The sequence below is a fragment of the Arachis ipaensis genome, chromosome B10, assembly GCF_059453495.1.
Source record: "Arachis ipaensis isolate K30076 ecotype BB chromosome B10, ASM5945349v1, whole genome shotgun sequence".
NCBI lineage: Eukaryota > Viridiplantae > Streptophyta > Magnoliopsida > Fabales > Fabaceae > Arachis > Arachis ipaensis.
In genome coordinates, this window is record NC_142435.1 from 7,296,834 (window position 1) to 7,313,338 (window position 16,505).

The 16,505-nt window shown below is 31.0% G+C and overlaps 1 protein-coding gene across 1 annotated transcript; it reads left to right on the forward strand.

Moving 5' to 3' along the window:
* The first annotated feature begins 2,770 nt into the window (after positions 1-2,770).
* LOC107623202 (Octicosapeptide/Phox/Bem1p family protein) lies at positions 2,771-4,537 on the forward strand. The gene has a single exon (XM_016325376.3). The coding sequence runs from the start codon at positions 2,963-2,965 to the stop codon at positions 4,421-4,423; it is 1,461 nt and encodes a 486-aa protein (XP_016180862.1). The 5' UTR covers positions 2,771-2,962; the 3' UTR covers positions 4,424-4,537.
* The last annotated feature ends 11,968 nt before the right edge of the window (positions 4,538-16,505 follow it).

The window sequence follows — 16,505 nt, forward strand, 5'->3', positions numbered from 1 at the left end:
ACGATGCGATATTCACCTTGTGTAGATTTTCAATTCACTAGTTTCGATCAACATGCTTTTAATTAATACCTAAACTACCAAATTTATAATAATGTCATGACTCATGATTCATGATTCACCCTTTTTGTTGACAGTAATGGTAGAGAGAAACCAAAAAAAGAAATTAGAATTTATTTTATTTAATATTTATTAATTATTATAATAATTAATAAATATTAAATAAGATAAATTTTGAGTTTTTAATTATTATTTTTGTTATTAAATATTTTTTGTTGAGCTGAAAGTATTAGGATTGAGTTTTGTGACTAATTTTTTTTAGGGTAAAGTATATTTTTTGTCCCTGAAGTTTTCGAAAAATTTCAAAAATATCCTTAAGTTTTAATTTATTTCAATTTTATCTTTGATGTTTTGAATATGCTTCAATTATATCCTTTTTGTTAATTTTTTGATAGTCAACCAATAGTCAATCTTTTATTTCCAATTTTACCCCCAAATTCTAACCGTGTTTGGCCCACTCCCTAACCCATTTCAACGCCTCCACCTTTCTTCCCAACCATCACCCATCCTCTCTTCATCTCTCTCGTTGCAACCGCCGGCGCCATTACCAACCACCACCACCACCACCAATCTCCATCTTCGTCTCCAACATCATTCATCCAACTTCCTCACTACTCATCCATCTCCATTTTCATGATCATAAAGCAGCAAAAGACAGAGATCGAATACCGATCCTGCATCACGTTTCTCTTCTCCCAATCCGACACACTCAAGTCTCATACAGCATCACCATTCACGGCGCCTTAAGCTCGTGCTCCACCGTCCACGATTAACTGCGCCTGGATCTCCATCGCTCACGATTCACCACGCTCAGAGCTTCACCGTCCGCGTTTCACTGTGCCTCGAGGTCCACCGTTATGTGTGCTATGGCTTTCCTCTCCGACAGCCTTAACTCCCCCTCTCCCTCTACCCGTGTCCAGATCTTGAACATTAACTGGTTTCAGAAACAGCCCAATGGAAAGCGACGAGGTTTAATTTCTTGTTCAGATCTACAATTAGGGTTCAATTGTCCAAATGATTTTCTATTAGTTTGTCAATATCACCCTTTTACATTCAATTTTGGTATTTTCAACTTGTTGCTGTTGCTGTAGCTTTGGTACTTCATTTTGCAATTGAGCCAAATGTGTGAATTGATAAAGTTTGTCCACACTTGGGATACTGAAACAATTAACATATGTGGCTGTGATTAGCAACATGAATATATAGTCAATGCCTTATTGTCTAAAATAAAGGGTTATGCTGAATTTTTTGAATTATTGCCTTGTAGAATATAGTTAAAATTGAAAATTGTAACCTACCAAGTGCGGCGGCACAACGAAGAGAAGAAGGGATGAGTGGCAGTGGCTGTGCACGGTGGTTGGTGAGACAATGAGAAGCAAGGGAGAATGAGAGTTAGCATGAGAGAAAAGACAATGGGAGACGGAGATAGAAATTGGTGGTGGTGGTTGGTGGTGGCGCCGGTGGTTGCAACAAGAGAGATGGATGAGAGGATGAGCGATGGTTGGGAAGAAAAGTGGAGGTGTTGGAATGGAATGAAGTTGGGAAGAACAAGGAGAGGCGTTGGAAGGGATTATGCAGTGTGCCAAACACTATCAGGATTAGAGGGTAAAATTGGAAATAAAAAGTTGACTATTGGTTGACTATCAAAAAATTAACAAAAAGGATATAATTGAAGCATATTTAAAATATCAAGGATAAAATTGAAATAAATTAAAATTTAAGGGTATTTTTGAAACTTTTCGAAAACTTCAAGGACAAAAAATATACTTTACCCTTTTTTTTATATGAAAAAATATTAGTGTTTTTGTTAAAAATGAGATTATTGAGTGTAATTACAGATAGGTGAATTTTATAAGTGAGAAGTTAACACGTAGGGACGCGTTGTAACAAGTGGGGACGTGTTGAACACGTGACAACATTTCAGTCAATACGCATAGACATGTTAAAACACGTTAGAAACGTGTTGAATATTTCCACAATAATATAATACACTTCAAATGTCAATATTTTGAAAATGTGGATAAAAGGTTCTTACATCTTTTTAATTTGTGTTATTTAGACAATGTAAAAGCAAAAATATATAGATATATATCTTCAATATCTAATTGATGAGTTAAATGAGTTGTGGTATCTTAATATTTTGACTATATATTTACCAAAAATGAATATTGTTATTCATATTTTAATGCAGTAACTTTTTTTTAAATTTATATAATTTTAATGTAAAAAAATTATGTGTAGAGTGATATTATTATTTTTTTTATCTATCAAATAATTTTTTGTTATTTATACAAGTCACATCTATTGTTATGATTATTATAATTTTTTATTTTACTTTTTTTGGTGTATACTTTTCTCTTATACTTTTCATTTTCAATGTTAAACTTAAAAGTGATTTGATAAAAATTAAAAGAAGCATAAAAATTTATCTTTTATATCATGAAAAATAATATTTACACACTTTTATTAATACTCTTTATGTACATATTTTGTTATAGTATAAGAAAAAATATTAAAAAATAAATATATAAAAATAATTATTTTTACTACATCAAGTAATTGAATATATATATATAATTATTTTATTTAAAAACATATTAAAATTAAATTTTATTTTTGATATACAAAAATAATACATATAATGATATAATCACCTCAAAAGATAAACCAAAAAATATTTAAAAAAAAAAAATCTCACTCGAAGAATGCATAAATAAGGAGACGTGTGTGGAAGCAACCAAAAAAAAAAAGTCACCTCTGACCATGGTGTCTGTCTCTATCTAATCTCTTCCTCTTGAAGCTTTTCGCTGCCACAATGAAACACTAACAAGTGACAATTTGACGCACCCAATCAATCACACATTCACACTCTTATTACTTCAATTTTCGTTCAGAAAAGAAACCCATGGCTATGGAGAACAACTATTCATACCCATCTTACCCAGACTCAGGGGACTCTTCTCCGCGCTCAAGAGAGATCGACTTCGAGAACCCTCCTCCATGGGACGACCAACAACCGCCACCCAACTACAAGGCCAAGTTCATGTGCAGTTACGGCGGCAAGATCCAGCCTCGCACCCACGACAACCAGCTCTCCTACGTCGCCGGCGAGACCAAGATCCTCGCCGTCGACCTCAACATCAAGTTTAACGCCATGATCGCCAAGCTCTCCGCCCTCTGCGGCTGCGACCCCAAGGACCTCTCCTTCAAGTACCAGCTCCCTGGTGAGGATCTTGACGCTCTCATCTCCGTCACTAATGATGACGACCTTGACCACATGATGCACGAGTACGATCGACTCTACCGTGCTTCCGCTAGACCTGCCCGCATGCGATTATTCCTCTTCCAAGCCAACACTACTAACACTAACAGTAATAACAACCTTCCTCCCTCTTCTGATAACCGTCTTGACCCGGTCCAACCAGACCCGCTCAAACCGAATCCCAACGTGGATTATCTCTTTGGTCTTGAGAAGAATACTGCTGTTAATGTTGCTCCTCAGCAGCTTCAGCCACCTGCGCCGTCACCGCCGGCGGCTCCTGTCCCGGTGAAGTTCCATGATACGGTGCCGGAGCCTGTCCCGCCGCCGCCGGAGTACCAACAGAGAGTTGCCGTTAATACCTCCGATCGTGTCGTTGGATCGGATCCGAACTTGAGCCACCCGCTGGAAGTTCAGAGGCAGTTTCAGAGGATGCAAATTTCGGAAAGCGATCAAGCTGCTGCGTATCGGAGGAAGAGCGAGGAAGCTCTCGTCGGGAATTACGCCCCTACCGGCGGTGACTATTACGCTCAGAAAGCTCCTCCGGCGAGTGCGCCGTTACAACCTGGATATTGGCCTGATAAGCATGTTTCCAGCGAGGCCTATCATCAGGCGGCATCGTCCGCTGCCGGCGGTGGTGAGCCGCCGGTTTATGTGATTCCGGCGCATGGAGCGTTCTATCATCACGCGCCTGTAGTTCGTCCACAGACTCCTCCACCGACAACGCAGGGTTACTACGCGGTGCAGCGAATGGCTTCCGACGGTTACCGCGAAGCTCCGTTGTACGGCGGCGTGCCGCCACATAAGCCGCCGTTTTCTTCGGCTGCTCCGGCGAACATGGCACCACCACAGCCGCTTAAAGGTCCCGGTTATACGGAAGGATTCGGGGTGGTTAGGCCAGTTGGGATGCAGGATAATACCGGTGCGGCTTACGCACAGGTGGCGTACGATAGTGGAAGTGGAAGACAGGTTTACTATACTGCGCCGGGTGGTGGTGTCATGCACGCGCCGCCGTACCAAGGGGTTACTCAGGCGCTAACCGGTGGTGGGGTGTCGTTGGGTCAAGATGGTAAGGTCATAAGCAAGGTTTCTCAAGGTTCTGTGTGATTATTAAAAGTTATTAAGATTAAGGTTGTGTTAATTTTGAAATTTTACTTAAAAATATATGTTTCCTTTTATTTATCTTCCTAATCGTATTAATAAGATACTATACGTTTATTATATAGATACTTATATATATTATTCTTAGCTTCTACTCGCTGTTGTGCACATTGTTGATGATGGATATAAATATGTGTAGATTTATTTCCATGCTTCTAATTAGGTCTTAATAGTGTTTCTTTCTCTCCTCCTTTCCCCCTTTTAGAGCTATAGTGATTGAACTTGAATTCCCAAGATTTTATTCTCTTTTCGACTAGAATCATAGAAAAAACAAAATTTTGTGAAGGGGGACCAAAAACGGCGATAATAATGCTTCTAATGATTTTGTTCGAGTTTTTCCTTCCCTTTTCTAGTGGTTTGTCATTACATTAAAAGAATCAAAATTGGAATACGTTTACGTGAAAAAAAAATTTGTTAATTACCGTCATTAAAAGATTTTTACATGATTAGCCATACATGTATATATGTTCAACTATTTTGTAGGTTTAATTGAATAATCTAATGCAAACATATATAAAATCAACTTCGTTTTTATTTCAAATTGGTAGAGAGGGCGTTTACATCTACAAATTAAAAAGATTTGTCCTGATCTGAATCATCCTATTCAACACCACCATCACCATGCGTGCATCAAAATAAAGGTGCACAAAGGAACAAAAATGTAGCAATCAACCTCTAATACCTGCATGATATGATAAGATATTATGGGGAAACAAGATAATTTTGGATCCTCCCTTTTCGTTCCTCACATGGTACCATCATTTGACGAGTGTGCAAATTTTAGTTACATACTCCCATCCAAAATCATATCATATATTTATTTCATCATTATATGGCTAGCAAGTAAAACAAATAAAGATGGCAACTTATATAACCGTGACAGGTGGGGATTTGGATACACTTATTAATAAGTGTGTATTTTCTGAGGATCATCCAACGATCATAATTGTCCCACTGCATCTTCCTTTGAATTTAAGTAGAAGATTGCATTGTGTCTCTTTCACCCCCATTTTTATTTCCTATGATGTTTCATCATGAATTGGGTCCACGCGACATATGTCACAGTTTTTTATGACACGCTTTGAGGCGGCGTGGCGCCAACTTGTGTTGGAAAAGTGTAAGGAGTTGTTGTGATATTTTGACTATTCTATTTTATTAATCAATGCGCAACTAATTAAACTGATGATGACTTAATCGTGCCTTAGCATTTGAGCTGCATCCTTGATTTCATGTGTGTTTAATTAATAATCACCATTTAATTCCCTTTCTTCTTCTGTCTAACGCAGTTCGATAGATCTATCATGTTGACGTAAAGGGGCATCTGGATAAGAAATCGCAAGCTCTATATTCAATGTTATGCTATCATTTTTTTTAAACAAAAGCTGCATTTCATAATTGAGGAGTGCTAGTAACAATATATTTTATGATTTGTAACCATCAATTAATTATTATTAGTATTTTTAATGGTCTAAAATTATATTTAGTAGTGTAGAATTATTCATTTTTTTATTAGTTAAATGCTGGCCAAATTTTAATAAAAATGACGGTTCCTATATTTTTTCTGTATAATTAACTCTTAAGCAATAATAAATAGGTGCATATTATGTATGTGATTAACCGATTATTATTACAGTCGCTACTGTGATTATACGATCTTTTAATATTTTTAAAGTTTATTTAAAAATATTTTGAGTAAAAACTATTAAATAATCTAATATATTTAATTAAATTATCATTTCAAATCTTTTAGTTATGATGTTCGCACGCATGAAGATGTGAATTGAGTAATCTCTTAAATAATACCACTAATTTAACTTTCTTCATTTCCGATCTGAACATGCTTGTAACAAAAAAAGAATGCGATAGTATGTATGAGCATGCTCCCTTTTTTTTGTTCCCAACGGTATGAGCATACTTTTTTTCCTTTATCATTTACGCATTCTCAACAAAAAATATTTGAGAATAAAAAAATATTAACTAAAATTTATTAAAATTTATTATTTTAATTTTATTTAATATATATTATAATAAATAAATATTAAATATTTAAATTATTTAAACTGATTTTTTCTTTTCCTAATTAACATTATCGTATTCACATCATGCTCGTATATAGCATCAAGCCGAAGACTCCTATTCCAGGTCAAGTGAGTAGAGACCCCTTTTGAATTTTGTGTTCCAGTTCCGTGACTTTAGTGCATAGAGGTTAGTTGAAAATGTCATATAAACCAAAGTACCAAACAGAGATAAGGGACCCAAAATGAATCTTGCTATATAATAAGCAAGCACCACGGATTTTCCAAAACGCGCTTTTCTTTTCCACTAGGCTTTGATGACAAAGCTAGTAATAATAAGGGTCTATCTAGTGTACAGATGCAATTTGATACAGATTTACAGATTTTTGTTTTTATTTGGTTTAAAAGCATATCATTAAAAGTGTTGCTTAAAAAGAAAGTGTTATCCTTAATCGTTAACTTGGTTCTGATACCAATTTTACTCTTCATATTTTACTTCGAATAAGTTTATAATTTGTATAATTTACAAAATTTTACTCTTCATATTTTACTTCGAATAAATTTATAATTTGCAAATTCATAAAAAATGTTGACCATTTCTACTAGTATTTATAATTCTGATTTCATTTGTATAGTTTTTCAATCTTGTTTTAGTTTATAATATTCTTTTTTGTAAGGATTATTGTATATAAAATCTTTTATCTGTTTGTCTTTTTCTTTAATATAATTTCTCAAATCTTCAAAAACTTCTTTTATTTCTACACTTTCTGTTGTTTCTAAATATCTTTTTAATTTTTCAACCTCATTCTCCATTTTTTCTTTCAACAGCTTTAATTCTTTTAAGTCATAATATGGTTTTTCAGGCATTTATAAATTGTTTAAGTTTAACTCCAACTTGTTTATATTTATTCTTATTTCTATCTTTTTTATTATAAGGTCATCAATTTCGATCTGAAGATTATTTAATTCCCTTTTATACTCCTTTATTTTACTTTTTAATTTTTTCGCCCTTTTTCTTTTTATTTTATTTTCTGGTCTTTCAATCTTTGTATGCTTCATTATTTATTTTAGAATTTCTACAAATTCTATCATCGCTTCATCACTATTTTCTAGAGATTCTATTAATTTTTCTAGCTCTTCAACTTCTCTTTTTGACTTGTCATAAATTATTTTTAGAGCTTCAAATGCTCTTTGATTTATTTCAGAAAACTGCAAATAATTCAAACGATTTTCTCTTTCAAAGAGCTCTTGTTTCTTATCTTGATAAGTTACATATATTTCTTCTTTATTTATTGTCATAATTTAGTATTTAGGGTTTCATTTAATTTTTCGACCTTTTTTGTTAATTCTTTTATTTCAGAATTTTCTTCTTTAATTTTTAACTTAGATAAACTTAGAGGGCTATTAATTTTAGATTCTCTTATTTGAAAATTTGATGAAACCAATTTTTCTGATGGTTCTTTTAATAATAGAACTGAGTTTTCAATAGCTTTATATTTTGGTATTTCTGTTTTTACAATTTTCTGAAATAGTTCATCGACATAAATTCTTTCTCTGTTTTTAAATATTATACTATGATGGCTATTTGTTAAAGCATAATTTATTGCATATGTTATTGAAAATGGTTCATCATCTTGTTCCATTAGATTCTTTCTATGAAATTTATAAACCAAACTTATAGATCTTCCAAGATTTTCAGTTGATAAAGGTATAGCATATCCAAGATGGACATTAAATTTAACATTTACGTTTGCCAAATTTCCATGAACAATTCTAATTATTTGATCTATCGGGTCATCAGTAATTCTTTTGTCACAGATTGCTAAACTTATTGGTGAATTAATTCCTTTCATATATGTAGATTTGATTAAGACTTGTATAGTACTAATATGAATCCATCCAATTTTAGATCTTTTTTGTTGATCCTTAATTTTCTCAATCTGTTTACTTAATTCTTCATTATTTATCAAAGCTATTTCAAGTTCTCCATTGGCAGATTTTATCTTTATAGGAGCTTCAAGTTGAATTTTTCCATAGTATATTATATTTTTTCTATTAAAAACTTCTTTTAATAGATTTTGTTTATTAAAATTTTCATTTGATTTGAGATTTAATTCTGTTTTTAGAACAGCCTGTTTTTCATTATCTAATAAAGCAGTTAATCTATAATAATCAGATTCTTCTGTTAATTCTAAACTTTCTAAATAATTCATAATTAAAAGACTAGGATGAAGATGTACCTTTTTAGAGAAAAACTTCATTTATTTAGTATATTTTACATAAGGTGTTTTTATCTCCAGAGGGGAGATTGTAGATACTAACTCCAGAGGGGAGTTTAGAACTATTTTTCCCTAAGGGAATTCTTCTTCAGACTATAGAATCGCCTTGGCAGCTTCCTCCTTGCTCTCCTAGCATATGAGTACTCTTAGCCTCCTGCTTTCTATTGTTTGATGCCTTTACAATTGCCTAAGCAACCTATTTATAATAGTTGGGTTTGATGGACAATTTCCATCCTTACCCTTCTTATGACGTCATTGCTTACGTCATTGTTTGTTCTCTTTCACCAGCTACATTGTTGGTGCTCTATGACCTAAGTGCTTACGTCACTATGCAATAATGTTGAGAGATGTTTCAGATGCGCTGTCCTCTTCTTTTATCATGTGACCGTCAGATGCATTGTCTTCTTCCTTCATCATGTGAGTTGATTCCGTTTCATTATTGCTTTCTTCAGATATCTCTGAGGCACATAGCTGGCACTTGTGGTCTTCTCTGTCTCTTATCAAATAGCAGAGATTCCTCTTTATCCTTTCAGGGAGCTTTTCTAAAAGTCCAGATAAGTTGTAGAATGCTGATTCAAATTCCACCAAGAGTCTCATCTCTCTTTCTTCAATTTCATTTCTTTTACTGGACACAAGCAGAGTATTTCTACTTTTATAATTAATCCTTGTGTGAGATTCCTTCGTTATTTTTTGAGTTCTTTCAAAGACCCTTGCTAATGTGCTGGCTAGCCTTCCTTCATGACTGTAAATTGTTAAATCTTGAATCTGATCAATTGGTTGAAAATTTCCTGGGAAGACGGACATGAATATTACTTGGTGTGCTGGAACCAAGCATTCTTCTTCTTCATTAAAAATAGGTTGACTGTTTGTAAATTTTAGGGATATATCCCTTGGATTTACATTGTCAATCATATTTTTAAATCTCTTTACTGCATCAATGAATCCTGTAGGAAACTCACTAATAATTTTTAGATCATTAAAAATTAAGATTGTATCAATTAATCCATACTGGAAAAACTGATAGGTGTCAGATGGGGAAGCATCTGGAAATATAACCAGCTTTGTTAGCTGTTCTTTGGCAATAGGATAATATCCCAAAATTGCCCTTTTTTCTTCAGTCCAATTCAGGACTATGTTAAGGGTTTCTCTGAGATTTGATCTACAGACCCTTTTCTTTTCCTTGATTTCAGCCCTTGTAGGAATGTTTCTGATTATCCCTGTTCTCTGGGTTTGAATTGGAGCTTTATCTGCTCTTTTTAGGGTTTGCTCTGGATGGAGAGCTTCATATTCCCTGAAGGATTTCTTTGCTTCTTCCAGTGTTAGAAACCCTCCTTTATGAATTATCCTTAATTGATGTGTGAATGGTGCTGCTTTTTCCCAGGCATCATATACTCCTTTCATGGGGCCATTATAAATTACATAATATTTTTTTTATCTTGGGTGGATTTTTTAATGATTTCAGCAATTGTTTTATTTTCTGAAATTTTTTCTTCACCTGATTTGTCCACCACGCTTAGCTGGCTGAACTCTGATGGTTTTGCTTGTTGTGTTGATTTCATTGCTTCGATGGCCTTCTTGAGAGATTGGATCTGTGTCCTTATTTGCTGACAATGCTTGCATTTTTCGACTTCTTGCTCATATTTTTGAATTTCTTGATCTAATGCGTTGTAGACGAACTCCATTCTCTTGTTAATGTATCTGCAATAACATTTTTGTCACCCTTAATATATTCAATTTTTATTGGATATTGTAACAAAAATAATTGCCATCTTACCAATCGTCCATGAATATAATCAACTTTTAAATTATATCGTATGAAACCTGTTAGGTAACTTGAATCTGTCCTTAATGTAAATTCTCTGGGTAGTAAATCAATTTTCCATTTCTTAAGAGATTTAATTGCTGCTAGAGTTTCCTTTTCATGAGTGGTATATCTCTGTTCTGTTGGAGTAAAAGTCCCTGAAATATACCTGCAAAGTAATTCCTTTGGAGAATCTTTAGAATCTAGTGATTCTTTTTCTTGTTCCAAACTTTTTATAGCTTTCTTAGCTTTTAGACATCCTGACCAGGTTATATCTGAAGCATCTGTTTCTACTATTAAGTAGTCATTTTCTTCTGGAATATAAAGTTCTGGAAGTTTTTCACATAATTCTTTAATCTTTTGAATTTGCATACTATCTTTTTCATCCCATTTCCATTCTTTTTTAGTACTTATTTTTGGAAATAAGCTTTTAGTGTATTCTGTTATATTCTTTAAAAACCCTTGATCAGAAATATAATTTATACACCCTAAAAATCTTTGTAATTGTTTTCTATCTTCTATTTTACTAGGAAATAAATTTACCTTTTCTAGGACATTTGGCTGAAGTTTTAGCTTTCCTTGAGTGGATAGAATTAATCTAAGAAACTCTATTTCTTGTTTTGCTATTCTTGCTTTCTTTTTGCTAAGAACTAATCCTTTTTCTTTACATCTTTCTAAAACTATTAATAATTTTTGAAGATGATCTTCTCTATCCTGTTTTGTAAAAATTAGTATATCATCAATGTATACTAAAACAAATTCATTTAACTCTTTTAGATTTTCTTCTATAAATCTTTGATAAATACCTGGGGCTTGTTTTAATCCGAATGGCAATACATTCCATTCATAGAGCAACACACTTGTTGATTCTTTTGTTGGGCAAGTAAAAGCAGTTAATTTCTTTGTTTCTTCGTCTAAACGAAGTTGCCAATATCCTGATTTTGCATCAAGAGATAAAAACCAAGTTGCTCCTTTGATTTTTTCTAAAATAGAATCTTTTCTTGGAAGTTTATGAGCATCACCAATAGTTGCTTCATTCATCTTCTTATAGTTAATAACCATTCTTCGTTTTCCCCTTTTAATTTCATTATTGTTTTCGACATAAAAGGCTGGAGCCGCATGAGGACTTTTACTTAATCTTATAATTCCTTTTTCCAAAAGATCTCTACATTCTAGTGAAAACTCTTCTCTATCTCTTGCGGAATAAGGAATTTTATTTGGAACATTTATCTCTTTTGTAGGATCTTTTAATTTAATACTTACTAATTCGTTATTTGTATTTTTAATATCTAAAGGATTTTCAGCACAAATTTCATCTAAAAGTTCTTCTATCTTTATTTCAAGATTATTTTTTGGGATATTTATCTGAAAGTATAAATTTAAATAACATGTTTCTAATATAGAAAATATTTTAAATTTTAAGATCTTATCTATAGTAGTAGTCGGTATTTTTATACATTTTGATTTTTGATTTATTGAAGAATCGTATGGAGCTTTTAAAACTATATATGTTAATTCTTGAATGAATGGATGATATAGCTTTAAAAAATTATTTTCTATGATAAAATCCATTCCAGAATCTAACATATATATAGATGGAACAATGAACCTATAATTTTGAATAAAAATTTCAACCATCTCTGCTTTTTGGTCAATTTTATGTATTGATTTGTCAGCTATTCTAACTCTTAATGGTTTCTTTAATTTTTTCCAATCAAGTTTTATATTTGAACTAGCAAAGCATTGTGTTGCTCCAGAATCTATGAAAGCATTTATAAACTTTTCTGTTATTTTCATAGTAATAAATGTAGCATTATTACTCAGTCTCTGAGTCTATTTCCGAAACATATTCAAAAATATAGTCTAAGTTATCATCAGATTCTTCTAAAGGTTCCATGAAACAAGACTTAGCAATTTCTATTTGTTTAGTAAGATCCTTTTTATCCTTCTTTTTCGGACATTCATTTGCATATTGTCCTTCTTCTTGGCAATACCAACATTTACAATTTTCTTTTTTATTCGGGCAATAATTATTTCTTTGTCTTTTGTTTTTATTATTATTTTCCTTTCTAAAATATCTCCTTTTTCTCCAGTTTGGATAGTATTTTTTTTTTCTAAATTGATATTTTCTTTTTCTTTAAAAATTTTTATTAAGACCATATTTTTGAGGTATTTCTTCATTATCTTGACAGCAAATTCTAATTATATTTGCAAATCTTTTTTGAGTTGCTTCTTGCATACAACGTTCTTTTATTTCCTCTCTTATTGCAGAGGTTGCTCCACCAAAGTTATTTTCAATTGTTCCTCTATTTATTTCTCTTATAAATCTTCCCATTATAAATTCATTAGCAGGATATGGAAGTTTTGTTATATACATGCTAAGATAATGATTTTTATCTTCTTCTTTTAATTTGTAATAATGTATTCTATATTCACATATATAAGACTCCACATTACATAGATCATATATCTGAATATTAGCTAAATGGGTTTTTGCTTCTTGATATTCTTTATTATAAACTTCTTGTCTATGATCTATAATATTTTTTCCAAAAAATTCTTTATATAAAATCATCATTATATATAATATCTTATCATAAGCTGTGGTTTTTGTTGCTAATTCTTCTATTATTTGATTTTCTATTGATGTCATATAATCTCTTATAGTTCCTTTAGTATGAAACCCTATGTAATTCCAAATGTCTCTTCCAGACAATTCACTAAGTTTTGGATTAGTAAAGGCTTCTAATAAGAAGGAATTCAACCAGTTTTCAAAAATTTCTTTTTCATTCTTTTTACAGTCTAAATCGAACATTCTTTCTCCTTCCATTTCCTGGATTTTAGGAACGTATTTTGATGGTATTTTTGTATATTTTGAATCTTTATTTATAAATCCTTTTTTAAAAGCATAATTATCAAAACCTGTTTCCCATTTAAATTGAGATTGATTATCCTTAGATGTTCCAGCTTCATTTTTTACTTGTATTGGAATTACTGGTTCTTCGTCACTTGAATAATCTAGGATGTATTCTTCATTTTCTATATTTTCAGAATTTACTAATTCTTCTTCTATCTGAAAACCCTGTTCCATAATATTATTTTCTTGAGCCATTTTTAATTGTTTAAAAAGCATTGTAACTTCTTCTAATTTTTCGTCAATATTCATAATTTTAGTGGTGGTTTTACTTTTAAATCTGTTATGTTGATTATATTTTGAAATTTTTCTTTTTTGGGATTCTCTTTTTCCTTATTTCTTTGAAATTTTATGGATACTAAAATTTCTTCAAGCATATCTACCATAGAATTTAATTGTGGGTTAAAAGTATGATAAAGATGTGGGGAATCATTTCCATGGTAACATTTTTTAGAAATTCCGTGTGAAAAATAAGTTTTTTCAGGTTTTTGAAGTCCTTCAATAAAACTTATAGTAAAATAAAGATTTTGAGAAAAATCATTTTGTATTGATTTTAAGAATTCGGTGTCATTACAGTTAACATTAATTAAAATCATTAATTTTTGATCTATTAATTCTGATAACTTAATTATTTCTTCTCTTAAATCTTCTAATTTACTTTTTTCCATTAGGTGACGCTTTTCTTTGTGAAGAGCTACGGTTTTAAGTAAAAAGCGTGGCTTTAAAAAGTGTGGTTTAAGTAAGCAAATCTTTAAATCTGTACAGATTTAGATCTGTACCATATAATTTTTTTAATAATAATTAGAATTTATGTATATTATTTTTAAAAGTACATATTAAGATTACAAATTAAATTTATTTTATTAAAAATATAAAAAATTTAAAATCTTCTAGATAAATTTGTCCTTAAAGTAAAACGTTCCCTAGGGTTTAGAAAATTTAATTGGAGGTCCTACTCATATATAGTTGAAAGCGACTTCTATAAGGTTCTATGTACCCATTGATGCTTATTAATCTTAAATAAGACTAGGAACACACTAATTCATAGATGAGCATATGAAGATATTATCATTTTTTTCCCTTGTGTGTGAGAAAAATGTAAAACTCAAAATGGCTTATTTGTACAATGGGCTATATGAGTTATAAAATGAACATCACCCATAATATTTAGAATAACCATTTGAGTACTAGGGATAATAAACATCTCATGTCATAAAATTACTTATCCTAAAAACTTAAGCTTTTATTTTGGGGTTTACAAGATCGAACTCTTGATCTTTCGGATCTAAAACTCTAATACCATGTCATGATACCACTCATTTCAGAAACTTAAACTGATGGAAAAAGGTAACACTAATAGTTATATCTCTAATACTCTCTAAACCTTTATTATACCCATTGTACAAATATTTCATTAGCTCCCATACTTTTCCATAAATAAATTATCAAAAATGTATTCAACTTATTTTGTGTCGATAAAAATATTTTCAAATTTTATAATTAATAAAAATATCTTCATATTATTTATTAAAAATGTGACAAAAATACATAATCGTAAACTAAAACGTTTTACATTAGTGGAAAACAGTGACGTGAATTTCTAACGACAAAAAGAAAAATCAAAAGATGTTTTAAACACTTTTAAATTGTATTTTTGTTATATGAATCTTGTTAAAATTATTTTAAAAATATATTTTATACATTAAATACATAAGAATTTAAAAATTTCCTATTATTATAATTTTAAAATTTATCTTTCACCAAATTCCTATTAAAATAAGAAACCCCTTTTGTAAATAAATATGGTGAGTGTTTGAGACTAGGTTTCATGTGTTATTACTTATTGGACGTACTGGGTTGCGATGACCAAATCCCAGTAGCGAAGTCAAGCAAGAAAGGTTAGATCAGATGGATAATAACTCAATAATTTCACTAATTATTCTTCCCTAATTAACACGCTAGTCAAGGTCAACACAACAGAGAAGTAATTCAAGGCTATTTTTTTTTATGAAGTAAAAGAAGTGATATATTTTAATATTGTAATTTTTGGTTTTTTAAAATTGTGAAAAGTATATAAATCGGAGGGTCTGATTTCGGTACCTCAAATTTTTTAGTTTTTTTTAATACAAATTGGACAGTCCAATTTGTGTATCTTTTCACAAATCAGACGGTCCAATTTGTGTACCTCTAGAAATAGGACGGTTTGATTTCTGTACCTCTAATAAATCAAACGGTCTGATTTCTACTTCTCTAATTAAACGTCCTACATTTGAAAATAACGTCCCAATAATTTACATTTTAACAAAATACTATTATCACTCCAATATTAAAAATAAAAAATTCGTAATTCAACAGATCACTATTCCCAAATATTAAAAATAAAAAGTTCGTAATTCAACAGATCACTGTTCCCAAACAGATTACAATAACTATACATAAGATACGGATTCTAAATTCTCCTTAATAAGATATTTCGATTCTGTGTTAGGTTATTAATCTTGTGTTAAGTTATTAATCTGTTTAAATAATTATTAGTAATTTAAATTTTATTTTGTATATACAATAATTTATTAGTGAAAGACAAATTTTTAAATAGTATTTTGATCTACGATAAATTAATTTTTAATTAATCAAAATAAAAATACCATATATAACAAAAAAGATATATTATATCAAAGGTGGAAATTTAGATGCAGTCAATTTTACGTAAAATTGATAAATTTAGTCAAATTATTTAAATTATTTAACAATTCTTAACTATCAACTTAACATGAAGTTGATTGCACTTGAATTTTTTTCTATGTCAAAATATATAATTCTCTTATTTATTATATAGTCATCAAAATTAGTATTCTATAAAGTATAATGGCAACTATATAAAAATGTTGATATTTGCGGATATCAAGGTAAAGTTAATACTAATATATTAAAATAAAATAATATGGATAGATCGTATGATATCTGACTAACACCACTCAATGCTCACACACAAATAGACCAACCTCCTCAGTCTTCTGTA

Coding starts and splice junctions, on each gene's coding strand:
- LOC107623202 (XM_016325376.3), top strand. CDS start 2,963: ATGGCTATGGAGAACAACTATTCATACCCATCTTACCCAGACTCAGGG.